Source organism: Colobus angolensis, unplaced genomic scaffold (genome assembly GCF_000951035.1).
Source record: "Colobus angolensis palliatus isolate OR3802 unplaced genomic scaffold, Cang.pa_1.0 Scaffold146, whole genome shotgun sequence".
NCBI classification, from domain to species: domain Eukaryota; kingdom Metazoa; phylum Chordata; class Mammalia; order Primates; family Cercopithecidae; genus Colobus; species Colobus angolensis.
This window is the reverse complement of record NW_012114555.1, coordinates 5082092-5109474: the sequence shown is the minus strand read 5'-3', so window position 1 is coordinate 5109474 and position 27383 is coordinate 5082092. Positions and strand designations below refer to the sequence as shown.

The 27383-nt window shown below is 38.9% G+C and overlaps 1 protein-coding gene across 2 annotated transcripts in view; it reads right to left on the bottom strand.

Annotated features, from left to right (window-relative positions):
• Positions 1–27383, bottom strand: part of PPARGC1A (peroxisome proliferator-activated receptor gamma, coactivator 1 alpha) — a 681573-nt gene that overhangs the window by 88556 nt on the left and 565634 nt on the right. Inside the window, exons 1-2 of one of the 2 annotated variants that reach the window (XM_011935660.1) lie at positions 8456–8629; positions 3305–3484 (exon numbers count right to left, since the gene is read on the bottom strand). In XM_011935660.1, coding sequence (XP_011791050.1) covers positions 3305–3484; positions 8456–8509 — 234 coding nt within the window. In that variant the 5' untranslated portion in view covers positions 8510–8629. Of the gene's footprint in view, positions 1–3304; positions 3485–8455; positions 8630–27383 lie in introns of those variants that run through there. The other variant, XM_011935659.1, reaches the window with a different exon arrangement.

The window sequence follows — 27383 nt, the reverse complement described above, 5'->3', positions numbered from 1 at the left end:
GGCTGGAGTGCAGTGGCTGGATCTCAGCTCACTGCAAGCTCCGCCTCCCAGGTTTATGCCATTCTCCTGCCTCAGCCTCCCGAGTAGCTGGGACTATACTCGCAACATTTTAAGACTCTGCCACTCATTATATACCCCTAAATCCCACTTTCTGCTATGATGAGAATTCAGAGAGCTGATGGCCAGTTTCCAGTGGTGTCATTGACGTGCTACTTGAGTCAGGGAAAAGCATTTAACTACTCAGTGCCTGATTTTATTCTGGGAATCCAAAGTAGATAATGCTTGTTATTGTCAGCTCAGAGACAGCAGAGCCCGTGACTGTTTAACTTGCTCAAGTACAAGGCCTTCTCAAATGTGATGAGGCAGGGCTTTGCAAATTGAAAGAAGGTGAGTGCAGGTGAAAAGTCCACTGTGAGTGGCTGGCCCTGGGAAGGCACTTCCCTGAAATGCTGCTTGGGTAGAAGCAACACAAATCTGTGGCCATGAAAGAGTTATCTGGTTTCATACGAATCTTCTTCACAGAGAAGACCCAATTTTAGAATGTCACCTCTGCAAAAAACACACTTTCCTTTCGCATTATAGAAAAGATTCCTGAGTTTAACACTAGAGGGCAAAGAGTGGAGGTGTCCTCACGCCAGGCAAATGCTCCTGAAGCTGCTGCTGTTGGTAACGGCATTGCCACATATGACCTTACCCTTTGCCTAGATAAAGAATGGGCTTTGTGACGTCAGAAAAAACTGTTATCGGAACTTACCTAAACAGTCACTTTTGCCCTCTGACACTAAGAGAATACCTGACACATTAGTCCTGGAGCCCCAGGCATCCCAATACCGTTATATGACTTCTCATTCTTTATATCCAGTACCTTACTATGTCTTCTTTCAGAAATCTGACCAATTAATCATTAGTAATTTATAAAGGGGAAGTTTGTGACTTTATTTAAAAGCAGGGTTTTTCAACCTCAGTGCTTTTTTCATTGGAGGTTGAATCATTTTTTGTGGTGGGAGCTGTCCTACATGCTGTAGAATGTTTAGTAGTATCCCTTGACTCTAGTATCTACTCAGTAAATGCTCGTAGCATCCCCTTGTCCCCAGTGGTAACAACCAAACATGCCCCCAGACATTGTCAAATGTCCCCTGAATTGGGGTGTGGGGTGGGGACCAAAATTGCCTTTGGTTGAGAATCATTGGTTTAAAATGACCTAATGAGAGACTAAATTACATGAACCTTCTGTTTTAGAGTGCTGAAAGTAATTTTATGAGCATAGAATATGATACAGGGAGACAAAAAGGGTGAAATGGCATATGTTAAGCACCTACATGTAGATAATTAACTAGATGCTGAACCAAGACTCCTGAAGGTATAAATGTGAAGTACCTCTCACAAATACCACAACACAAAATACAGGGACATAAAGGTTATGGAGAACGTTGGAATTCTTTTTAAAGTAGCCCACCAGAGAGGCATTGACTCCTATGCCATCTCCCCCTACCTCTAAGTTATTCTCTAGCCTCTACAAAATGCATGGCATTCATCTGATATGGAATAGCTGATTTTTAGATAAGAGGTCTATGGAGATGGACATTTTTTAAAGCAGTGTTTATTTAATGCAGCATGACTTAGAATGGGCCTGTAACCTGACAAATGTACTGAGTGAGGAATGTTCAATTTACCAGTTCTAACTGGCCAAGTCCTCACATGAACTTTCTAAGACCCGGCTGAGAAGCCTGGGAAAGTAGAACTAACCACAACCTTCAGTGTTTCCTCCACCTTGTTCTGTCTCCCCAGTCCAAACTCTACTACCTTAAGCATTCTTCTAAAACCCACTTAATCCTCAGAGGTATTACAAAGTCTCAACCGTCGGCAGAACCTACAGCCGTCTCAGCTCACTAGCTAACTGTACCTCCATGCCAACCCACACTGAAAGGAAAGATTCTGTTCTATTTTTAAATATATTGAGCAAAGAAGCAGCTTGATATGCCTTTGTAAAGGATGGCTGTCACCCAAATTCATGGGTTCTCTATTTTTAATCAAGGATATAAACTTTGAAGTCCGATAAATTTGGGGTTCAAATCCCAGGTCTTTAATGTCAACTGTGTGATTTGGGGAAAATCAAATAACCTCTCTGAATTTCAGTGTCTGCATATGTCAAACAGAAATGATAATAATAGGACCTAACAATAGGTTGTTTTCAAGGACATGTGAGATGACATATATTAAGCATGAGTATACCAAAATGGTGGCCATTATTGTCATGACTATTATTGTTATCAACATTAATATATTCATCATTCGCTCATGATTCAACAAACATTTATTCAGCATGTATTGCATGCTGGGTTCCAGAAAAACTCAATTAATATTTTAGACTTGGCTTTCTTAAGACTCGGATTCAACCAAATAACATGGCAGTATAAGAAATGTCTTTGCGGGTGAATAAGAAAAGTCCAGCACATACTAGGTGCTCAGAAAACATTAGATAATGATGACGATGATGGCACTGGCAGTTGTGATAAAGAAAACCAGCTGATTTGTCAATCTTCATTTAATTCACTTGCCAGAGTACTCACTAAATGTTTGTTCCTATAAAAAGTCATGTATTTTCAAGTAAATGAGTACTGATCTTGTGGGAAAGAATTTCTTTTCTCAGAGTAACACTTTAATAGGAATAGATTAACATTCTTTATTATAGGGTAGGTTGATAATAAGAGTCCAGAGTCACGGAGGTAATTCTCGCTACTGAAAAGTAAATGAATTTTGACTGATTTATAAGTATACAGTAGATTAGTCAGATTTAGAAATTCCCATTATATAAAGAAATTAGAGATATGTACCAAAAATATGATTAATAATAATAATCAAAAGAGCTCACCTAATTAGTAAAGCAAATAAAGGTAGACATCTACCCCCTTGGTTAAAAAGAAAGGCCTTCTTATTTATTAATTTATATGAGGTACCATTTATTGCTCATTCTTTCTGTGGGAAATAGACAGGAATAAACAGGTTTAGACTTTTGTTCTTCTTTGTCACTAACCTTTCACAACCCTTTAGTATTTCAACATAGTTTAACTCACTCACAGTTGTTGATTCTTAGTCCCTTAAATCTTTAAAAAAATAAAAATAAAAATAAACCATTTGTTTTCCAAATACTGTTTTTCCATAAATTAGAAAGTATGTAACTGTGATGAAAAATCTTTTGATGATAGCAAAGTAAGGACCCATTATATGTTCAGGCCTGTTACCATGTTAGTCTCGTCCAAACCAAAGTCAATGAAAAATTAATTTTTCCAAAGGATGTCCTTACCTCAAATATGTTTGAAGGCTCATTGTTGTACTGATTGGATATTATTTCTGATTGGTCACTGCACCACTTGAGTCCACCCAGAAAGCTGTCTGTATCCAAGTCGTTCACATCTAGTTCAGAAAGATCAAGTTCAGGAAGATCTGGACAAAGAGGCTGGTCTTCACCAACCAGAGCAGCACACTGCAGGCGGCAGAAAAAATAAAAATAAAAAAATTTAAAAAAAGCTTCCATTAACCACAGGAATTTGTTAAACTGCAATAGCATGTGATAGGAATTAAGCCTAGTTAATTCAACGACACTACCAAAGCTAGTTTCTGGCACCTTAGTCACCAGGAAAAACATCCTAAAATCTTTACTCACTTGGCTCCTGAAGGATAATTTTCCTGCTTTATTCCATCCAGAATTCTACCTCCAAATACATGGTAAATACCATGCTCCATGAAGCTTTCTCTGATTCTTCCACCCAGAAATCAACTGGAAATTTTTGTACCTCTTTGTACAAAATCCTTGGTACCTGTTTGATAGTTACTGCTTCCAAAGTTTTAAACTGTCTTATGGTTAACCATAAGACAAACTCGATTTTACCTTGGAAAGTTTATCATACATCATAGACACTCAATAAACTATTGCTAAATGGAAAAAGAACAAAGGAACTACACTAGGAAAAATTTTCTCCATTTACACTCCTTTTAAGCATTATAATCCATATAATTCATTTAGCAACTAATGATGCAAAGCCCTTTGACTCATCTGTGATTCTCCTGAACTTTGTTATTTAAATCATTTACTCTTATTTGACTCTTCATGACTTTCTGGACTTCATTCTTAAAGGCAAAAGCAAGTTCCTTAAGATGAAGGACAAAAATCATAATTTTTTTTCTATATGGCTTTTGTATGTAACTTGCAAGGGGTGTGTGTGTGTGTGTGTGTGTATGGTTGGCATCACCTAGTACCCGGAAAAGAAAACTCACAAGAGCATACCATCAGTGTATTTTGTTCATTATTTATGCATATCTAAACTGTGCTTTACGTGAATTCAAAAAAACTATTTCTGTTTAGAGTTTCAAAATAATTTCTATATATTGAGAGGTTTAAAATATCTTCTACCATGGCTGGGCTGCTTATCACCAAGATTATTTTAGATTGTCAAAGTATTTCATCCCCTTACATGAACTAGACAGTCTTTTTAACTGTTTTACCATGGGGCTTTTGGAGGCAAGTGGACTCCCCTTACCAATGAGGTGGCCTCCTAAACTTGAATTGGCTACCTAACTGCTAATGTCAGTCTGCAGACAGTAAAGAACACTGCAGGAACTCCTATCGCAGGGGTCTGGCATTGCCAGAACAGTAAGAACTTCATCCACCTGTGAGTAGGGGTGTCTCAATCAGGAGGCACACACTGACGCAGCACCCTCGTGGCCCTGCCTTCCAAGGTCGGGAGAGATACTGTGGAATTGTTCACATCCAGGCAGCAGTTAGGCATAAAATGAAAGATGCACCTTGACATTTACATTTTGAATGAAGTAGGTTTTATGCAGATTTTCTTTCTCAAGCACCCGTGTTATCCCTGGCAGGGATTCCTAGCAGGCCACATTACACAGGTCATATGCAGCAGCATGATCAAAAGCAACATGCTGAGAAGTAAGTACTGGGTAATGGAGTCAGCAGTTGGTAAGGGGAGGATGGGGGGAGACTGAAAATCATTGCCATCCTTTTCTAAGACCACTGGGCCCCAATGAGATCCCTGGCAGCAGGCACAAGGGAATGCAAAGAAAGGACTGTCCTCGCCATCAAAACTCTTTCCTTATCATTTTATTGGTCTTTCCTTTTATTATCTGAGTTAGCCCAAACTTACAGCTCAGTATACTTGACAAGGCATATAAGTAAGTGAAGGCGGGGCTGAAGGGATCTCATTATGGCATAATGCTCGTATTTGGTTGTGGGTGAAACACTTCCCAGACTCCATTCTTGCCCATACAGCTGATCCTCCAAGCCCAAACACACTCTTAACTTTTCCTCAGTGTCACCAATTCGGAGATAGGGGGAGAACTTTTTCAATGGTGCTAGATACACTAGGATGTTATAGGGGCAGAGTCTTTTAAAAAACATGAACAACAAAGATAGCAACACAAAATTAAAAATAATCAAGAAAATGTAGGCTTTCCACGTACGGCTTAAGTTCCTGTTGTGAAACTTAGGAACCAACCATGTTTTGGAAGGCTAAAGTGGCATACTGATTGTGGACAACTTTTTGGTGTCCCTCTCTCTAACTGCCCTCTTTGGCATGACTTGTTCAAAACCCTTTAACCTTCCATAAATATGTATTTTAAAATAACTTTTGAAAACCATTGAACAGACCAGGTCAATTTGTTATATTGATGCTATCTTGTTATTTACATATTCCTTTCCTTCCTCTCACTTGCTCTCTCTTGCTCTCTCTATCTGTCTCTCTCTCTGTCTCTCATTTTGCTTTTACGTTATGGTTGAGAAAAGTGCATGTGCTCTTGCCAATGTTGACATGCTAATAAAATCTGTGCTTCTGAATGTGGCATTATCCTGCTAATCTAAAACACATTAGTGGTAGCAAGTGTTCCTGTTATTAATTTATATTTGGCCTTTGGACGATGCCATACTTAACAGTCCAAGCCCTGTAACTGTCCTCATCTGACATGCTGATATTTACTGTTTCCCTATACATCTGTAACAGGTGTGCTTTATTGCAATGACACAGACACATTCTACTGCCTCTTTGCAACTATGACAGCTATTTCACAACTGTAGCCTCAATTTTATAATAAGATTTAAGAGGATAAAGCAGTCACTAAACACAAAAGGCTAATTATTGTATGTTATTTCACCCCAACAGACTTTTTCTCTTAGTTAAGGAGCAGATAATAAATTAGCTTAACTGCATTGATGATAATGAATCATTATAATTAAGTATAATTCTCCATTAACCTTTTGGAGGATTTTTGTGCCATTGATGGTAAATTTTAAAGAGAGAGAGAAGAAGGAGTGGATTTGGTCACATTAATTATATTAATGAAAAAAGAAACTTGGTTCTTAAAAAAATTAGTCAAGATGGGGAGGGGTGGAGAGAGGGGCAGTAAAGAATGACAGACTTAGTAGGGTGTATGTCATTTGAATTGTCTCTATTAATCTTAGTAACCTTATTGTACATCACCTTCATTAAACTGTGAAACACGGGGCACTCCAAGTAGCTATAGTGATATAGGCCTTTATTAACCAATGTACTACCCTGTCATTATGTGCAAAAGGGCATAATATGTTTTAGGATGACAGCAAACATTAATGATTCAAAAAATGAAAACTGCCTACGCTACCTGCTGCTCGTAATATTTTAGACTGGCAGAGGTGATTCCCAGAGCCGCTGCCATGTAGGCAAAGCCTCTAGCATCTAGCTGCCTATAGTGTAACAGAGAAGTGACTGGCCAATCTCAGCCGACTGGCGACTCCATCCATGGCTGGACAAGCAGCCAAGACCTTTCCTCCTTAAGAAAAAAATTTAAAGGCCACAGTTTTAAATGCTTCTGATGCTTATTTGAAAATGACTGCAGGAATTCCAATGATTAAAATAAATCTTCCTTATTTCCATATGATCTAGTTCCTCAATCAACTCCTAACAGCATCAAGAATAATACATGATGGAAAAATGAAACTACAGCAGCTGAGACCCACAGTGCCAGCCAGACAACCACCCACAGGACACTCCGGCTACTCAAAGACAATTAGGACTTTGAAGCCACTTATAACCCTGACTCATAATGGCTACAGGGCATATGAATTATCCGTATCTATTCCACCTTACCAAGAAATCAGAACAAGATAACAATTACAATCCACAAATACGATCTACCAAGGCAAGGGAGGGCAAATGGAGCCAACATTGGCAAACCCAGCAAAGAGTTAAGAATCCCAGGCATGCCTCGCTAGATAGGAAAAAAGCATTCACAGACGGCCTTGGCCAAATTATTTTCACTTTAGATGTGTATCGCTGTACCACATGGACATCTTATTTAATCAAATCACGTGTGGGCTTGATCCTCCCCCTTACCCTACGTGCCCCCAGCTACCCAGAGGAAACACTCGCAGTCTTTTGCCAGATTCATTGTTAGCAGCTGGGATCCTCCATGCAATTCAATTCGAGTCCATCTCACCAGAGTCCACAGAAAGTTTCGCTTGTTTCCCAAGTTGCCCAAACTTTCCTTCCGAGAACATTCCATTGTGCCGAATGCAAACACGCCGAGATCCTCCGTCCCCCCCACTAGACTCCAGAGATTACGAGGAAACTGCTTGCGTTATTTTCCCCCCTGTATGAATTGTAGCCAGCAGAGACTGTGGAATTGATGTATTGCTGTCTATTTTTACACAAGCAGCGAGCAGCTCCACACACAGTCCTGCATAAACTCTATTCTCTCTCGGCTTCAGGCAGCTCTCCGTGGTACAGGAAGATTTAACCATTGGCTTCCCTGCCACCGACGCGAAGGGAAAACCTTGCACTGCCAGGCATTTCTTTTCATTCGCTGGCCAAATCTTTCAACCACGTATAGGAGTTTTAAAGGAAGCAGCATCGTTGTTTTGTGTTCTGTGGGAAAAGCAATCTAAAATAGCCCAGCAGGATTATTTAGGATTTTGTAAGTTCTCTGTCTTGATGAACAGAGAGAGAGGGGGGGAGAAAAAAATCCGGAATACAGTCAAAACGGACTATATTTGAACACATCCATTTTAATATTTTTATCTTCCTCTTATTATAAATGGAAATGGCATTTTTCCAACCAGGCCACTAAACACCACTGGAAAGACTTCAGCTTCTGATTCATATCAATATCTTAGAGCATAAATATTGCATATGAGTAGAAACAGTCCCAAAGTCACATGGAAAGAGTTTCTAACTGCAACAGATACTGATGACAGCAGCTAAGCTTTGATTTGCTCAAGGCATCTCAGAGCCACCTTAAAATAGCAAACTTACTGGAGTTAAGATAAGATTGGGGTTCTCTTCTAAAAGCTCCTGCCTGGACTACTTTCCTGGCTCTTCTCTTTGCCCACGCCCATCCCCCCTTACAGGAATAATAGCATCTGAGGGAAGCGTCAGTCCTGGCTGCAGCGCCGAGCCCAGCCCCAGCTCACCTCGATGTCACTCCATACAGACTCAGAGTCCTGGTTGCACATGTCCCACGCCATCCAGCTCCTGAATGACGCCAGTCAAGCTTTTTCAACTCCAATCCACAGTGACACAGAGCACACACTCATGCAGGCAACCAGCCCCTTACTGAGAGTGAACTGAAGGCACCTGTCTTACTACAGTCCCCAGTCACATGACAAAGCTATTAAAAAGTAGGCTGGGCTGTCACTCACCCAGCCTCCCTTCCCCTGTGCAGCTTGCTGCTCTAACTCGTGACGTCACTCAAAGGCAGCCCTCTGCCTCAGTGAAGTAACGCTTTAAAAAAAAAAAGAAAGAAAGAAAGGAAACACTTGGACTTTTGGAGGCTTCAAGCATCATGCTGTGATTAAAGCCAGCTTTGAATGCCACAGACTTTAAACGGAGCCCTGGCCATATAATAACCAAAATCCCCTGCAATCTTTTTTTAATTTATTTTCCTTCCAAAACAAGCAAGTGGCAAAGCTCCCTGTTTCATGACAGAGTCACTATATTCTTAGCTAAAATGTGTATTCCCTAAGAACTCTTTAATTCTAAGATCTCCAAGTGGACTCAAGCTCAGTTTGGGACTAAAGCAAGAGCTTATCACATGATGCATTTTTATGAGGCACTTTCTCATTGAGGGAGTGTTTGAAAGCAGCAAATGAGGCTTTTTTTTTTTTTTTTTTTTTTTTGCTTGTTTAATCAACAACATAGGCTGTATTTGTTAAGGTATAAACAAACTCCTCCACCCAGAATTCGGCTGCCCCCATGGCAGTAGGGAATACCAGCTCCCGAAGTATTGCTGCAGTTTTCTTTGCTCCATAAAAGGAGAACAAGCCACAAAACCCCATCCTTTCAGCTTCCTTCTAATTATTTCCATTTCTCTCATAGGCTCCCAGAAAACAAGTGTTAGTAAATACAGTTGCTGCTGCTGTGCTCAGATCAGCTTAGATTCCGGGCTCCTATTTTTCATACATGTAGCATTTCCTCCCTAACTGCCTTAGGGTGCCTTTTTGAATAAACATTGAATTCCAACCCTAGTGCCCTGGGTTGTGTAGTTTGCGTTTTGAAATCAAGAATGTCCGTGAACTGAGGGAAAAATACCAACACACTATTAGCAGAAATATTCAATTCCTGAGCTTTACTTTCTATTATTTTTCAGCGTGTGCCTTGAGACAATGAGGGCTAATGCAGGTGCAACTGTTTTATGATGACACTACATATTGAATACATAACAAACTCAAGGTACTGGATACAGTGGAAAAACACTTCCTGTAACATGACAGTGGTCTGACTTAACCCTTCCATGTTCCCCGGAGATGTACACATGTATGTATCTGTGTGAATAAACATGTTTTCATAAAATGTTAAACCCAATACACTTTTAGAATCAGCTCAATTCTTTCACTTGATAATAATTTACCTGAAAGCAACCCCCCAGTTATCTAAACATAATTTGTAAAGCACTATTTCTACTGAGGTTAATATACCCTATTCTTCATTGTCCATCTCCTTAAACAGAAAAACATGGTGATTTGCCCTAACACATATTTTAAATATTAAGTTGCTCAAATATTAAAGTGAAAGAAAGAACAAAAGAAACAAAACACCAGCAGACTGCTACTTCTTTTAGACCGTCCATATTATAAGAGATTTGTGTGCTGTGATAGCTGCAACAAGTTGCTAGTAAATTCCCAAATAACGTCAGGAAGTTGACAGTGTATCATTACTGGGCATAAAAAGGTGGCCAAGAGCTTTGACATTTTAAGTTTGCTGAATACAGTTCACAGGCACATTTTCCCTTTTACAAACAGGAGAAAATGACTGTGGTTTTAATTTTCTAATGAAAGAACAGGAAAATACAACCTCGGGAATGCTTTTATACAAGCAATTAGTGGCATTACTCTGCACTCCCCACAAAGAAACACTAATTTTCTTCCCAATTATATTCTGATTTAATGCAAAACTTCAGTAAATTATTAAAATTCAGGACAAAGGTCATTGACTCTCCCCTTAACAATCAACTGTGAAATAATATTGGTCACCTGGCCAAGAAGAGTCAATGTTTATTAATTATTATCATGTGATTCTTCCACTGTGATATTCACTGATACTTTTATTTGTGTTTATCCAATGCTAGATATTCCTCATATTTTTAAAACCTATTCACATCTTTTAGAGATGTTCTTCACATTGGAACAGGCTCATTATAATTTTTGATATTCTAACCTGCCCAGATTGTATTGTTAGGGTTTTCTTATTTTTTGCCATCTAATTATACTTCTAAAAAATCCAATCAGCACGTGCACTGAAACCAGAAGTGATTTCAAACACACTTGTTTCTTCTTCACTATCGCTATCACAAAGAGGACGGCAATTCAGAAGTAACAACATTTAAAGGACTTACAAACTACAGTATATTGCATTGCCCCCTCAAATTTCTATTACTGGACAAATCAAAATTAAATAGATTCTTAGGACAAATTAGAGTGCTTTCCACTATTTTTTTTTTTTAATCTTAAAACTACAGCTGTAATGAGAGGGATGTTTTAGAGGTTTTATAATTTTGTTAATTAACTCTTCAGATTAAAATTTTTCTTCTGTCCAGTTTTTTTTCTTTGCTCAGGAGAACTTAAATTGTTCATTGCTCACCAACCTTGGTTTTTTCTGGTTCCCCGGGCCATTTCTACATGTAATTCCCTCTCTGCCTTGACTATTTCTCTCACTCTCTACCCACAGCCGTCCTTTCACCTCTTCGTCAACTCTCTCTCCAAAATTTCCTAATATCTGGTTTCACACAACAAAGATATATTGCAACTTTACTGTGTGCACAGCCATGTATCACAGGGACTGCTAAGAAAGCATATAACATGGACACAAGAGAGCTTACAATTTTAAGGGGATGACAACCCTTAAAAATGGAGAAAAATTTGGTATGAAAAACCAATGTCACTTGGATCAACACCCAGATTCCTCTTCTCCTGCTTAAAACACACCCTCGTGAGGTACAAGGTCCTTTCATTGACCACTGCAGTTCACACCCAAATCAAACTCATTTTATCTCAACAATAGAAAGAGGTATTTATTAACATCTGCCTAGTGCCCCTAATGTTGCATATCTACACAGAGCCTACATTCCATCCTGATAATTTCTCCCCTCTGTAATTCTGTTAACATTTTCCAGGGTTTCAATATTAGTAGAGGCAGGAGAATCTATCTCGAGTTGCTAACAAAGAGAAAAAAAACCCTCAAGAGAGTAATTCAATTCTCTAATAAATATGTTGAATGAAGTGTATAACACTTGGGTTTCCCTCCTCACTCCTACCCCAAATTAAAGGCTTTTCCCACCCCTCCATATTTCAGACAACTGCCCATTTCTAAACATTAGAATCAAATTCAAACCCCCAAACTCAAAAACCTCAGACAATAGCAAAAACAACCAGTTCTGTTGTCTATATTGAATATAGGTGATTTGAGAAGCAAACTCAGAAGAGCCATTAGGATAAATATATTTGTTCACTTGTTTTTATAAGTTTATAAGTTTTTATTTTAACAAAACAAACAAAAAACTACCAGACTGCTGCTTCTTTCAGATCATACATATTATAAGAGATGTGTCTACTGTGATATCTGCAATAAGTTGCTAGTAAATTCCCAAATAACATAAGGAAATTGACAGTTTATCATCACTGGGTATAAAAAGGTGACCAAGAGCTTTAACATTTTAAGTTTGCTGAATACAGTTCATAGGTACATTTTCCCTCTTACACACAGCAGAAAATTACTATAGCTTTAGTTTTCTAAATCAAGAAAGAACAGGAAAATACAATCTCGGGAATGTTTCCATACACACTATTTATACAATAACTACATAAGAATATATGTATGCAGAAACTTCTCAGGAAAGAAAGGTGGAAAGCAAAACATATACAGCAGAGCACGTATGGGCTAGACATTAAGGTCAGCACTTCATATACCACATCTTAATCAATTTAGTCCTCCAAACTATCCAATAAGGATGATCTGTGTACCCATTTTACAATGGAAAAAAATAAGGCTCGGCAAGGCTTAGAGAGCAGCTGAAAAGAGCTTGCAAATCACTGAGAGCCTTTCTAGAAAGAACTAAAATTTCATCCATAAGAATAATAATCATCCTCAAATCAAAGCCATAGCAAAGACCCCGGAGGCAACTTTATAACTGAGGGACAGCCTACATAGCTGGAAACCAATATTCCTGGGAATGCTGCCTGCCTAGAGCATTCGTCCAGAAAGCAAAGGGGCCTGCCTAGAATTGCTAATATTTGTAAAGTTAATCATTGTTAACAGGCACTCAAATGCTTGCTTTTAATTCCTAGAGGGACTAATTGATCCTGATACCCCACATCAGTTTCTAAACACATGCTTTGGGCCTCTGGTTAGAAGCAGAGACCGTGTAGAACACAAAAGTTGGTAGCAGGATAGGCCATAACAAAGACTTCTATAAATACTTTAAAATTAAACCTCATTTTCCACAAAAAATGTCACAGTGATGTCCATGTGAACAAAGAAGCTTTGAGGAAATAACTAGAGGAAAATCAAGACAGCTTGAATGTCTCCTAGCATTTATTTTTCTTTTTTTAATAAACAAGTTGTGATAGACAACCTCAGCAAAAACAACTCTCCTCTCCAATAAAACCAGCTCTATGGAACTGAGTCAGCCTCTATTTTAATTTGGACCTCAAAATGTGCTTTTGGTGTTTTTCATATTGAAACAAAAAATAACATGAAAATTAATCAGAGTTGCAGTCAATTGGACTAATCTAAACATAAAGCAACAATTGTACTTATTAAGCACACAGATAAGAGATAATAAAAGGGCGGTTAAAATCTGATTTTGTCTGATGTTCAATTCTGTTGTATTTGTGAATCTACATTTTCATTTACCTTAATTATTCCAGGTTAATTTATCTATAATGCAGAGAGTTATTGATTATTTAGATGATAAATATTCAAAAGGATTAACTAGCAATTATTTTTTAACTGGAAATGAATAAGGCATATTACATATTGTCAAATTTGGCACTATTTAAAAATTTAAAGTGCTACTGAACTTCAATACACAATATAACATTTCATTTACTAAGAAAGATTATTTTTTCTTTGCACTAGCTGAAGTTAGCAGGGAAAATTGAGGTACACAAATTGTTAAACTGAAAAAAAAAAAAAGGTAATCAAACTGTTCCCCTGATACTCATTTTTTAGTGCTTGAGTCCTAATTAGCTTAGCTTTTCTCGATCTTAAGGAAAGAAAACAAAACAAAACTATATTTTGCAAATAGTCTCAAAAGGTAACAATAAATAGACAATTTTTTTTTCTTTTCCTTTTTTTAAATACCACCAGGCAGAGTGTTGGAAGGATTTTTGGTTATTTGACTTGTGTTTCTGTTATGGGTTTTTCCAGTGCTTTGATATTTGAATTTTGCTCTGATATGTATATATATATATATATATATATATCCCAAACATGTCAGAGAGGTAGAAGAGAAATAAATTCTCATCTTAAGAAGCAATTAGCTTTGAGGTCTAAGTTCAATTTTGTGGCAACAGATAAACTCTTACTTTATATTTGCTAACCCAATGAGACACAAGATTTTTGAGAAAACATCCTTAACCAAGACCACTTCTAGGACTGACCTCTACATTTAGCAGCTCAATCGAAAAACAGACATCAGATACTACTGGTAGGATTATACTGGGTATAATTTTTATACAGAGCAAGCAGGCAATACGTATTTAAAACTTTTAAAAACCTCATAGACCTAGAACATCTACTTCTAGAAATTCATCCTGAGGCAATAATAAGGGAATGTGTACAAAGATTTTTCATATGAGGATACCCAATGCAACATAATTTGCATTATTGAATGACTTGACTTGAATGCAACGTGAATGTCCAACATTAAGTGACCTAGTTCAATAAATTATAGAGAAGTATGTGTATATATATATATATATATACAATGTTATTAAAATCTGTTGTAAAATATATTTAATAGCATAATAGGAAAGTGTTCAAAATATATTAGGGTTTAAAATTAGGCTTGAAAAAACTACAATCATGAAAAGTTTACCTGTAAAAATATATCCTCAGAAAGAAGAAGAGGATGAGGAGGAAATATAACAAGCTGTTTGTAGTGGCTGATGACGTTATAAGTACTTTTTACATTCCTCTATGTGAGTGTGCTTTTCTGTAATTTTCAAATTTTCTCTTATAAACATGCATGACTTTCATATTCAGAAGAAGAAGAATTACTCAGTTTTGAGAGGAACAGAGAGATTCAGTACTAAAGCCATGCCTGCTTAACATACAGGGAATGTAGCAGATAGAAATAGCCCCTGATGCCCAATATTGTATCTCAAATATTCATCATATATTTAAAATGAAGCCATTTCTGCCTGTCATACCAAGTCAAACAGCTACTCCACTTAGGATGCAAAGCTCATGAGCAACACTGAGGGAAGTTAGTGTCCAAGATACTTAGAAATCCCAGAATTATGAAGAGAAGGAAGCTATCAACTCCTATTAGCTTGCCTCAGAGGTAGACCAAAACCACTGTCCACCAGACACCACTACCATCTTCCCTTTGTTTCTCAATCTGAAATTTAATTGTTAAGTCAATTTTCTCTTCAAAAATCTTAATTAGCCCGTGTGGGGTTAAAGAAACTTCATTCATTTATATAATAGTAAATATTTTCAAGAATGGTTTGAATAAACTGGTAAGAATAATTCTCAAGAAGAGGGTCTACCAACTAACTGGGGAAAAAAGGAGGGGCCACCAGCAAAGGCTTATGGGAAGAGTGTTTAGAGACATGGCTTCCATTGAAGATGATTGAAATTGATTTGACCAGGAAAATGCAGCCCCACTTTCAACCCAGTGACATGCAAGTAAACTTCTGGAACACAGCCCATCCCTAAATGTGAAACAACCTGTGTAAATGCTACCATTTTGCAGCCCAGTGCTTGGGCAGAAAGCTCACTTTTGGCTTCTCAAGTATCACAAGAGGGGAAAACCCACTTTCTTTCCCCTGGAAGGTCAACTATATTCATAGGAATGAAAGCTTTATATCAGCCAATTTGATTTCATGTTCTCACAGTTCCCTTGGCCTTTTCTGCAGATCATTCTTCCTATACATGGGTGTTCATTATTTTGACTATTAAGAATATTTGTAAGAAGAGGGGTAATGAGGTTGAAAGCAAAGTCAGCCAGCCTTACGAGATTTAAGGTGAGTACTGGAGGCTCAAGTCTACCTGACAGGTGGAGTCACTTTGAGGCTCTTGATTTAGCCCAAAATGAAAGGAAAATGCAAGATAAGAAGAACATGGCCCTCATTCAGCTATGTCACTTGCCAGCAATTCGACTTTGGGTGGTTCATGTAATGATATTGAGCTTCGGTTTCTTTATCTGTCAACAAAGATGGTCAGATTCAATTAAATCAAAGATCTTTGCCAGATCTAAAATGCAGTAATGTGCCTGTCTTGACAGAGACAGACAACTCAGGAAGCCTTCTTTGCATAGGTTGAATCCAAATGTCTCGTTTCACAAAGACACTGGAAATCAGAGATGATGTACAAGAAAGGCAACTGGTGCTCAGTGTTGCTGAAAGAGCACAGCTTCATCATTTTCCTTGCAATACATTTTCCCTGCAACCACTCAACCATTCTAGAAAAAGAATACCAGAGAACTTGTGAAATATAATACTTTCAACCACGGGTATTGGCTCTGAGAAGCTCAGCTTCCTAGAGACCCGTGTTTCTTACAAAGTTCAGGTAGCTGCCCAGAGAAGCAGCCAGTTTTCATCTTGTTTATCATTAATTCTGGAAAGTAGCACGAGTCATATGTAAGACCGAGTCCCTGCATGCACAGCAAGTGTGAAAACCACACAACTGATGCGGTAGTCACTACATGTGATTTAGAAATGATGTCACCCAGAGAGAGAAGATTTAGAAAGGAGGGTAGGTATTATATTCAGGGTTTTGTACATAAGAATAAGGCCTACAGCAGCTAAGGAAATGAGAGTTTAAAGTAACATCCTTTCCGCCTAATACCAGAAGACCCTCCTTAAATAAAAAGCTCATTATATTTGGTAAAAGATTGTACATATTTTTAATTTAGAAGGGATGAGCTGAGATATTAATATAGGGTGTGGAGAGAGGAAAAAAGGTCATATGCCTAATATTTTACCATAACAGTATTAGCAAATGTATTAAACCAAGGCCATATCACAGGATAGCGTTTCCTTTTCAACTGTTTCCTTTGTACATACAACTTTACTGAGTGAGAGACAGAAGATGTATGCTTTGGTGCCATCTAAGACCAACCAGTTTGGAGGTTTTCCTTTAAGGTTGAGTGAATGAATCAGTCATAGGAAAACTAACTTCTCTAACAGAAAATTCAGAGAGGGAGCACTGATGACATAGGAGTAAGGAAAATATGACCAGGTAAATGATAAACCTCAGTCAGGACAATGCCTTGATAAACCCCCAGCTATTCTCACACGATGCTGGGTTCTCACTAGCAGTATTCACTGGCATTACATTCACATTTTCCTGCAACTAGGAAGAAGAAGTAATAAGAAAACTAACATAAGAAACCTTGATTCTGTGCCTGTGAGACAATCTGCAAAAAGAGGTTGACAAGAGACCCATTTTAAACAAGCCAAAATCTCTATTATTCTTTAAAGGGTCCAGATAGTATTTTGTGCCAAGCAGATGATCAGAGTAAATTCTTTCCCTACCTCTTTTCAAAACAAAACAAAAAAAATCTTTAACAATTCCTGAGGTGGACTTTTTTTTTTTTTTCTTTTGCCCAGGCTGAAATACAGTGGCGCAATCTCAGCTCACTGCAACCTCTGCCTCCCGGGTTCAAGCTATTCTCCCACCTCAGCCTCCTGAGTAGCTGGGATTACAGGCACGCGCCATGATGTCTGGCTAACTTTTTTTGTGTGTATTTTTAGTAGAGATGGGTTTTCACCATGTTGTTCAGGCTGGTCTCAAACTCCTGACCTGATGATCCGCCTCCCTTGGCCTCCCAAAGTGCTGGGATTACAGGTGTGAGCCACCGCGCCTAGCCCCTGAGGTGGAAATTTCTACTATCCATGTTAGTAGATCCATTTGCATGCAGGCCACCTAAAAATGGGCCACACCTAACATTTTGCACAGCCATACAAAGCCACTAAGTGGGAACGCCTACCCAGGGCTCTCCTGTGGGTATGTTCAGCTTGTGTGCTCTCTTTGTCTTCTCTACGACATCATTCAATGTGACATATTACGTAAAAACCACACGACAGGGGTGATATCCTGCGTTGTGTTATGCTTTGTAACTGCTGATGCACCATATTTCAGCTTTGTTATTTTGTTTTAGCCCAAATCACACAAAACTATAGCTAATAATTTTCTAGGAAAAAAGCAATTTAAACAGTAATTAATATGAAATAAACCTATTCATTCCATTTACAGTATTATGTTTGTTAGGGATTTTATACTTGAAAGTATGGCCAAATATATCAATGAGAATTAATGAACTTCTGCTACACACCAAAATGTACATAAATCCCAGAAATGTAATGTGAAGCAAAAGAAGCCAGACACACATGAAAGGTGCATACGTTATGATTCCATTTCTATAAAGCACAGAAACAGATATTTAACCTAGGTGGCTGCAAATCAGGTGAGAGGTTGCCCTGGGTAGTGGTTTGGGGCAGGGCAGGGAGCACCACAGTCAAGCGGGAAGAGGCTCCAGGAAGTTAGTTAGGGTTTCTTTCTTGCTGTCTGTGCTGGTTACATGGGTACATTGTTACTGAAAATTCACTGAGCTAAACTCTTATGGTATATGTACTTTTCAATATCATATACTTCGATAACAAGTTTAAAATGCATAGAAAAGAAAGAGAAATAAATGTTTCTGTACCACACATTTTTGAAGTTTGCAGCCTGTCACATAAAAAAAATTCCCAATGTCCAACTTACCTCCTTAAAGGGACCCTTAAACCACTCAGACAAACTGCCTTGGAGCAGGACTCAAAGGACTTGATATCTAGGTTTGTTTGTCTGACCCTGGACAAAGCCACTGTAACTTTCTTAATCTATTTCCTCTTCTATCAAAAAATGAAATGGTATTACATATTCTCTGTATTTATTTCTTGAATAAGTGAAGTGAAAGAACATTACAACTCTAAAATGTTAGTCTTTGCTCTTGGTTCAAAACTCATTATTGAACGGTGCCATTGACTTGCTCGGAAAATGTGTCCCTCTTCTCTGAGAGCATGGACTTTGGAGTCAGACAATGTAGATCTGTTACTTACGATCTATCTGTAGGAACTCAAGACGTCACCTAAACTATCTGAACCTCAAGCTCTTCATTTACAAAAATGGAAATATAAATGCCTATTTTACATGGCTCATGTTAAGGTTAAAGAAAATGAGTATAAGCCAAGTGCTTGGCATACAATGGCTACTCAATAATGATGCCTGCCATTCATGTTTGACTACTTAAAACTCAATGTAAAATCAAGCAACATTAGAGTAGATGCAAGTGTTTGCTCTTCACCTGCCTTCCTCACCTAAGAAAAATAAAGATTTGGAAACCAAGCACATCAGACGTTCTCTTTAAGTCCTATAGTAAGTTGACTTTCTATGAGGGACAGTGTTATCACAAGTTGTAGGATTGCCAGGTGGTTGTTTTGTTTCTCTACTTACCTAAAGAAAAGAAAAAACCAGCCTCATACCAGTCTTGAGCTGGCACTACCTCTAAAGAGACCAGAAGCAGCAAGTGGAGAAAACAATTTTTGTTTCCATTAAGCTGGCCACAATGTTACTTGAGCCAAAAGTCTTTCAAGAATTTCTCTGTTAAGAAATCCAGCTGGGTGTGGTGGCTCACGCCTACAATCCCAACAGTTTGGGAGGCTGAGGTGGGTAGATCTGATATCAGGAGTTCGAGACCAGCCTGACCAATATGATGAAACCTGGTCTCTATTAAAAATACAAAAATTAGCTGGGCATGGTAGCAGGGGCCTGCAGTCCCAGCTACTTGGGAGGCTGAGGCAGGAGAATCACTTGAATGTGGGAGGCAGAGCTTGCAGTGAGCCAAGATTGTACCACTGCACTCCAGCCTGGGCAACGGAGTAAAACTCCGTCTCAAACAAACAAACAAAAAAGAAATAAGACATTCATATGGTGCATGAAAACTGACAAGAAAGCATGACTTTGGGACAATGAGAGGAACCACAAAGTATCAAATTGTGTTTTAAATGATGATATCTGAAATACACACAGAGGGAAGAATGGAAAACAAAGCCACAGGAACAAAACAATTCAATATAAAGTTCATTGTGCCACCAGCGGCCTATCAACTGTCTTAGCATTCACACTTCTTGCAAATTTGTAATCAATCACATAATCGCTTCCTAAATTGATAAATGACATAAAGGATATGTTATATTTTATCTTTGACATTTAAGGTATTTTTTTTTTTCTTTAAAGCAATTTTCTGTGTAGTAAAATGCTGGCAAGTTGCTATCTAAGTCAAAAACTATGCCAGCCAATGCAGTAGCCACTAGCCACATATATGGCTACTGAGAACTTAAAATGTGTCCACACAAAAATTGAGACTTCTATAGATATAAAATATACCTGGAATTTCGATCTGAATATGAAAAATAGAATGTAAACTATTTCATTAGTAACTTACAGTCATTTGTCAATATAATATTTTGAATATATTAAGTTAAAGACTTTAAAATTAAATTTACCTTTTTAAAAATGTAGTTACTATACAATTTAAAATTAGATGTGTGATGTGCCTAGTATTCCTATTTAACTTTAAACTTTAAAGTTTTGCATTTGGTCTGCAAGTAACCTATATCATAGATGCATATAAAATTTATAAAATCAGGAAATTTCAGGATCATTAAGGGAAAGTAGAGCAGAGCCGCAGCAATGTACAACTCCAGGGGGTGCTACTCACATCACAATCTGTAAAAAGTGATCCTCAGGACTTTGCAGGCCTCAGTCTGCATGGCCCTGTATTGAAAGCTGTACAATCCATTCTCCCTATAAAATCAGCAATCCCTTCTAGAACATCCCTGGGGCAATCCCATAAAACTTTTTAGCACCCTCCACATCTTTTGCAAAACATATACAGAGTAATAAGATGAAAATATATACAGTGAGTGGAAAATAGAGCTGACCATACTCTAGGATGCAGAAGATGGCCAGAGCAACACCAAGTATGCAAAGTCTGAGATATATACAAGGATGCAGGGTTCTCAAGAAGGCTGTTTCCTTCCTAGGGACGAGAGGCATTTTTCAGAGGGTAACATCCACTTTAATTACAAAGTGCACCCGCCTCTCTCTTCCAAGGGAGAAAAGCCTGTTGTTGCATTTATAATGTAGCTTTAGTTTTTGATGCCAAGAATGATTCAGTAAACACAGTTATGTTATGGTATACTATTTCTTATTCAGTACTCAAATTAATCTCAAGGCAGTGCTGGCATTAATTCAATTTGATGCCTGTACTTAGGATTTCACATAGGTGCCTTCATCCAATTCTTCTTTGCAACTAATAAAATCTTAATTCATGGTAATATATTTATTTCTAGTTCAGTTCATGTTAAGGAGTGCAGTACTTTACAGAAAACTAATTAATATCAATCATATATTGTAACACTTTTAATGGTTCATAGGAAAATCCTACACTGGGGGGAAGATTAGATGAACCAAGGGGTCTTAGCCCATCCTATTGACTCTATTTTTAGGACTTGAGAAAAAAACATCAAGCATCATTTCCAATATAAATTTAACTGAAGGTGTGCATCACAGGACGGCTGGGAATTAAGAACTCGGGTTCTTATCCCTAAAAGGAAATTGATTTGATGTGGCCCAAGAATGTAATTTACACTCTCAGACTCTGTTTTCCACCTATTTTGTGTAATAACCATATAATTTGCAGTTGGTGAAGATATTTAAATGGAGATGCACGGCATTATTAAAATAATGAACAACTTCACTAACAGCAAGCCTCCTGCAATTGTTGGTAACAACTCTACTTTTGCATCACATTTGAGTAATGTTGAGGGCATCATATTTCTGGAGATTGCACACATAGCCAGCAGCATCGTTTAAGTGTGAGTTCTTGACTATGAGTGCCTGGAGTCGTGCAACACGGTGGTCCTCACATTTTCTTAAGGAGCTACATTTAAAACGCCAAATTCTCCTCCAGAAAACTGGAGCAAGTGGATTACACAACTCTAAAAATCTTTAAAAATAAAAATAAAAACTAAAAAGAATGCACTAGATCACTTGAAATGCCTGGTCATAATATCCAGTCTTTCCAAATTAGGCATTTTATTCACTCTACAACAAATTCTCCACACTGACAAACGAACAGCTTTAAAAAAAAATTGAAATATGCTACATACTTATCTCTCTTTTTAAATATTTTTTTGTCTGTTTAGCAATCCACATACAAAACCTCCACATCTGGTATACACACATATATGTATCTTTAAAAGCCTTCATCACTATAAATAAAACAAAACCCCACCTACCAATAGCATAAAGCCTCCTAGGTGCAGAGATAATGCCTCCTGATACTCACTTTCAAAACTGAATCCATAGATGATAACCCCAACATGTGTGTCATTCATTTTACTGCAGTGCAAATACTGGTATCGCGAGATGAGGGAACACTCACAACAAGGGCTTCGGCAGGCCACTTTTTAATTCACAAGGGCATGGTGACGTGGGAGGGCACCTGAGAGTCACTGCTAAATGAACTCCACAATAGGGTACAAATCTGAAACCCAATCTTAGCCAGATACGAACGTAAGAGCAAATATGTACAGTATCATGTGCCTTCCAGCAGCCCTGTGTCTCGAGGGAGCTCTCTGACATCAGCAGTTGAGACAGGTGGTTCCCTTTCCAACTGTGGAAAATAAAACCCTAGTGCAGAGGCACTAAGTAAATATAGCAGTACTGTAATTTTTCCTTGGTGCGCTCTCCCTGTGATTTCTGTTCTTTGATGATACTTTATCCCAGGAACCCATTCAGGACATCCATCCATACCCGTAACTGACTAAACATTTGCAAACTGGTTAATATTGGCATTAAAGAGGGTGTAGAAGACTCCGTTTTATGGTCCCAGCTGGTAGAGCTAGGGTTTTCCTCCTCTCTTTTATTTGGAATATGTTGTCAAGTGGCTGCTTAAAACTTTATTGGACTATTTCACCCTTTGTCCCCTGTTATTAATACAACCCAACAGAATGACAGACACGAGTCAGACCATCTTAAAATCACATGCACAGAGCAGGTCAATACCAATCATATCCAGTTTGAGTCTGAGAGCTAAAATCAGCTGAGATGTACTAAGCCCTTTGTGGTCACAACTATTTGCTTTTGAATTTAAGAATTACTCACAGAAGGGCACCCCGTAACGTGTGTATAAAATTACTTAATTCAGCTTCTATTTCCCTTTCTGAACATAGATACTTTTACACTCTGACAGCCGCTGGCTCTTAAAGCATTCTCCTTTTTGTTGTATCTCCTTAGAAACACAAATCTTGTTCCCTGGCAGCGGTGGCGCTAAGTGCTGTACCACATGCCCAAACTAGTTCTCCCTCGCAGCTTTAATTCACAGTAAGTGGCATGAAAGGAGGTCAACCCTTCTCAGAAAACACTCAGAGTTCTTTTCGACTTCAGAATCTATTTCAGAAAGCCCTACTCCCTGGTATGTAAAGAGCAGCTTCCCATTTTGAAATTCTGGCCATAGCTATTGACAACTTTATGGAATGGTCCACAAAAGGCCAAACACAGAGACATGATCACACTTTCAACTCTTGATCCTGATTCTCTGTGGATTCTGGAAATGATGTCAGACAAGGAAGTCAATAACTGCCATCCACTCTTCGCCCCCAGATGACCCTTTCATCTGAAAACTACTTACGGCATGCATACATGTTATGGCTTTCCTTCCCTGAGGTGTTCATTGAATGCTTAACTCAATAATGCCATCTTAATCCTGAAAGTTTCCATGGTGACCTACAACTGTAATAAACAAGTCTAAGGAATGGAAAATGAAGTCAGGTCCTCTTTAGTCTCCCTATTCTTCTTCACCTTTATGAATGCAGCCTTCTCTGCTTCTCTAAGTTCATAGTACACAGATTTGGGGGCTAGAATAAAAATAAAAATAGTAATACAGAAATAACATCCAGCATTCAGTGAATGCTTACTGTATGCCAAATGCTGTGCTGAGTAGTTCTGTAGATTATCTCATTTAATCCTTACACTAACAGTAGGAGTAAGTATTATTACTAATCTGATTCTAAGGATAAAATCACTGAAGTTGAGAGAGGTGAAGTAAGTTTTCTAAAGACAAAAAGCTTGTAATGGGAGACCAGAAACCTCAAGACAGTCTTATTTGACTTCAAACTGTTGTTCTTAATGTTGTTCTTAACGATCAGGCTATGCAGAAAAATAGCAGTTTTTGTTTGCACCTAACAGTCGCATAACTTAGACATCTAGTAGTCTCTTCACAAATCAGAAGGGAACCACAGCTTCATGTTCAGCAGGAAGATAAAAACACCACACACATCCAGCTAAAACCACCAGGGAAATTAAGAAAAGGCAGGACTCAAAGATGAGCACAGCCAACACATGGCACCCTGCTCTGATCAAAAGAAGCCTTACAACAAGTGTCTCTAAATTTGATCTGACACATCATTTAAAAGAGTGCACTTTTCTTTGCAGATCAACCTTTACAGTTAACTTGGGGTGTCTGATTCAGGTCATTGAAGCACACCCCCAAGGAGAAGAAACACTTATTATAATGCCACCCTTCTCTTTAAATGAAATGAAGACTCCTTTTGAAGATAGCAATTCCAAACAAAGGCCAGAGTAAAACACATATTATGACCACATGAAAAATCTTATTATAAAGATGTTTTTCAGCCGGATGCAGTGGCTCATGCCTGTAATCCCAGCACTTTGGGAGGTCAAGGTGAGAGGATCACTTGAAATCAGGAGTTCAAGACCAGCCTGGTCGACATGGTGAAAACCTGTATCTACTGAAAAACAAAAATTAGCTTGGCATGGTGGTGCATGCCTATAATCCCAGCTACTCAGGAGGCTGAGGCAGGAGAATCACTTGAACCCAGGAGGTAGAGATTTCAGTAAGCCAAGATGGTGCCACTGCACTCCAGCCTGGGCACTGAAGTGAGACCCTGTCTAAAAAAAGAAAAAAAAGAAAAGAAAAAAAAAAAGATATTTTCCATGCTACAAATGTGTTTCCATGAAGTACATACAGTATATACAGTATGCTTATCTAATCTAGAATAGACCTTAACAAATGGACTTTAACTTTGCCTCTTAGCATCAATAGTAGAATCAACTTCCAACAGATATTTTACAGCCTCTGCTTGGAAATGTAGTCAAATATGAAAAGGGTCACATGGATTAAGGTCACTGAAAACTCACTGTGGTGCCAGCCTTCAGAAAGTGGGGCTAAAATATGTGGCTTTCTAATCTCCGCTGATTTAGGAAATATTAATAAAACAAACTCCACTAAATTTATTTCCAAAAACGTAGGCTTTGGGAACTTTGTGGCTCTGATTTAGGAGTAATCATAGCTGAGCTCCAGAGTACCTGGGTCACCTGGCAGTCTGGTGAGCTATCTCTCAATGGGGCAAAAGTAAATGGCCCAGAATACAAAACCAGAAGAGACTGCCTCTCTGGATATCTTTACACTTTCTGGAGCTAGAAGAACAAAGGCCATCAGGGATGACCTATGGCTATTTGGAGTAGACCCATGAATATTAATTCTGAAATCCCTACTGCCACCATCACCATCCCACCTAAAAAAACAAACGGAAGGGGGCGCCAAGATGGCCGAATAGGAACAGCTCCAGCCTCCAGCTCCCAGCGTGAGCAACACAGAAGCCAGGTGATTACTGCATTTCCAACTGAGGTACTGGGTTCATCTCACTGGGGCATGTCGGACAGTCGTTGCAGGACAGTGGGTGCAGCCCAGTGAGTGAGAGCCAAAGCAGGGCGAGGCATCGCCTGACCCAGGAAGCACAAGGGGGAAGGGAATTCCTTTTCCTAGCCAAGGGAAACCGTGACACACAACACCTGGAAAATTGGGTCACTCCCACCCTAATACTGAGCTTTACCAAAGGTCTTAGCAAAACGGCACACCAGGAGATTATATCCCACACCTGGCTCGACGGGTCCCATGCCCACGGAGCCTCCCTCATTGCTAGCACAGCAGTCTGAGATCTAACAGCAAGGTGGCAGTGAGGCTGGGGGAGGGGCGCCTGCCACTGCTGAGGCTTAAGTAGGTAAACAGAGCGACCGGGAAGCTCTTACGGGGTGGAGCCCACTGCAGCTCAAGGAGGCCTGCCTGCCTCTGTAGACTCCACCTCTGGGGATAGGACATAGCTAAACAAAAAGCAGCAGAAACCTCTGCAGATGTAAATGTCCTTGTCTGACAGCTTTGAAGAGAGTAGTGATTTTCCCAGCACGGAGGTTGAGATCTGAGAACGGAGAGACTGCCTGCTCAAGTGGGTCCCCGACACCCGAGTAGCCTAACTGGGAGAGCCTAACTGGGAGCAGCCCAACTGGAGTGGACCTCAGACAGAGTCCAACAGACATGCAGCTGAGGGTCCTGACTGTTAGAAGGAAAACTAACAAACAGAAAGGACATCCACACCAAAACCCCATCTGTACATCACCATTATCAAAGACCAAAGGTAGATAAAACCACAAAGATGGGGAAAAAGCAGGGCAGAAAAGCTCAAAATTCAAAAAAATCAGAGCACCTCTCCCCCTACAAAGGAAATCAGCTCCTCACCAGCAACGGAACAAAGCTGGACAGAGAATAACTTTGACGAGTTGAGAGAAGAAGGCTTCAGTCAAACTTCTCAGAGCTAAAGGAGGAACTATGAACCCAGCGCAAATAAACTAAAAACCTTCAGAAAAGATTTGACAAATGGATAATTAGAATAACCAATGCAGAGAAGTCCATAAAGGACCTGATAGAGATGAAAACCATGACACAAGAACTACGTGACACATGCACAAGCTTCAGTAACCGACTCGATTAACTGGAAGAAAGAGTATCACAAATTGAAGATCAAATGAATGAAATGAAATGAGAAGAGAAGTTAGAGAAAAAAGAGTAAAAAGAAATGAACAAAACCTCCAAGAAATATGGGAGTATGTGAAAAGACCAAATCTACATCTGATTGGTGTACCTGAAAGTAATGGGGAGAATGGAACGAAGTTGGAAAACATTCTGTAGGATATTATCCAGGAGAACTTCCCCAACCTAGCAAGGCAGGCCAACATTCAAATTCAGGAAATACAGAGAACACCACAAAGATACTCCTTGAGAAGAGCAGTTCCAAGACACATAATTGTAGATTCACCAAAGTTGAAATGAAGGAAAAAATGTTAAGGACAGCCAGAGAGAAAGGTCGCGCTACCCACAAAGTGAAGCCCATCAGACTAACAGCAGATCTCTCAGCAGAAACTTTACAAGCCAGAAGTGAGTGGGGGCCAATATTCAACATTCTTAAAGAAAAGAATTTTCAACCCAGAATTTCATGTTCAGCCAAACTAAGCTTCATAAGTCAAGGAGAAATAAAATCCTTTACAGACAAGCAAATGCTGAGAGACTTTGTCACTACCAGGCCTGCCCTAGAAGAGCTCCTGAAGGAAGCACTAAACATGGAAAGGAACAACCAGTACCAGTCATTGCAAAAACATGCCAAAATGTAAAGACCATCAATGCTAGGAAGAAACTGCATCAACTAACGAGCAAAATAACCAGCTAACATCATAATGATAGGATCAAGTTCACACATAACAATATTAACCTTAAAT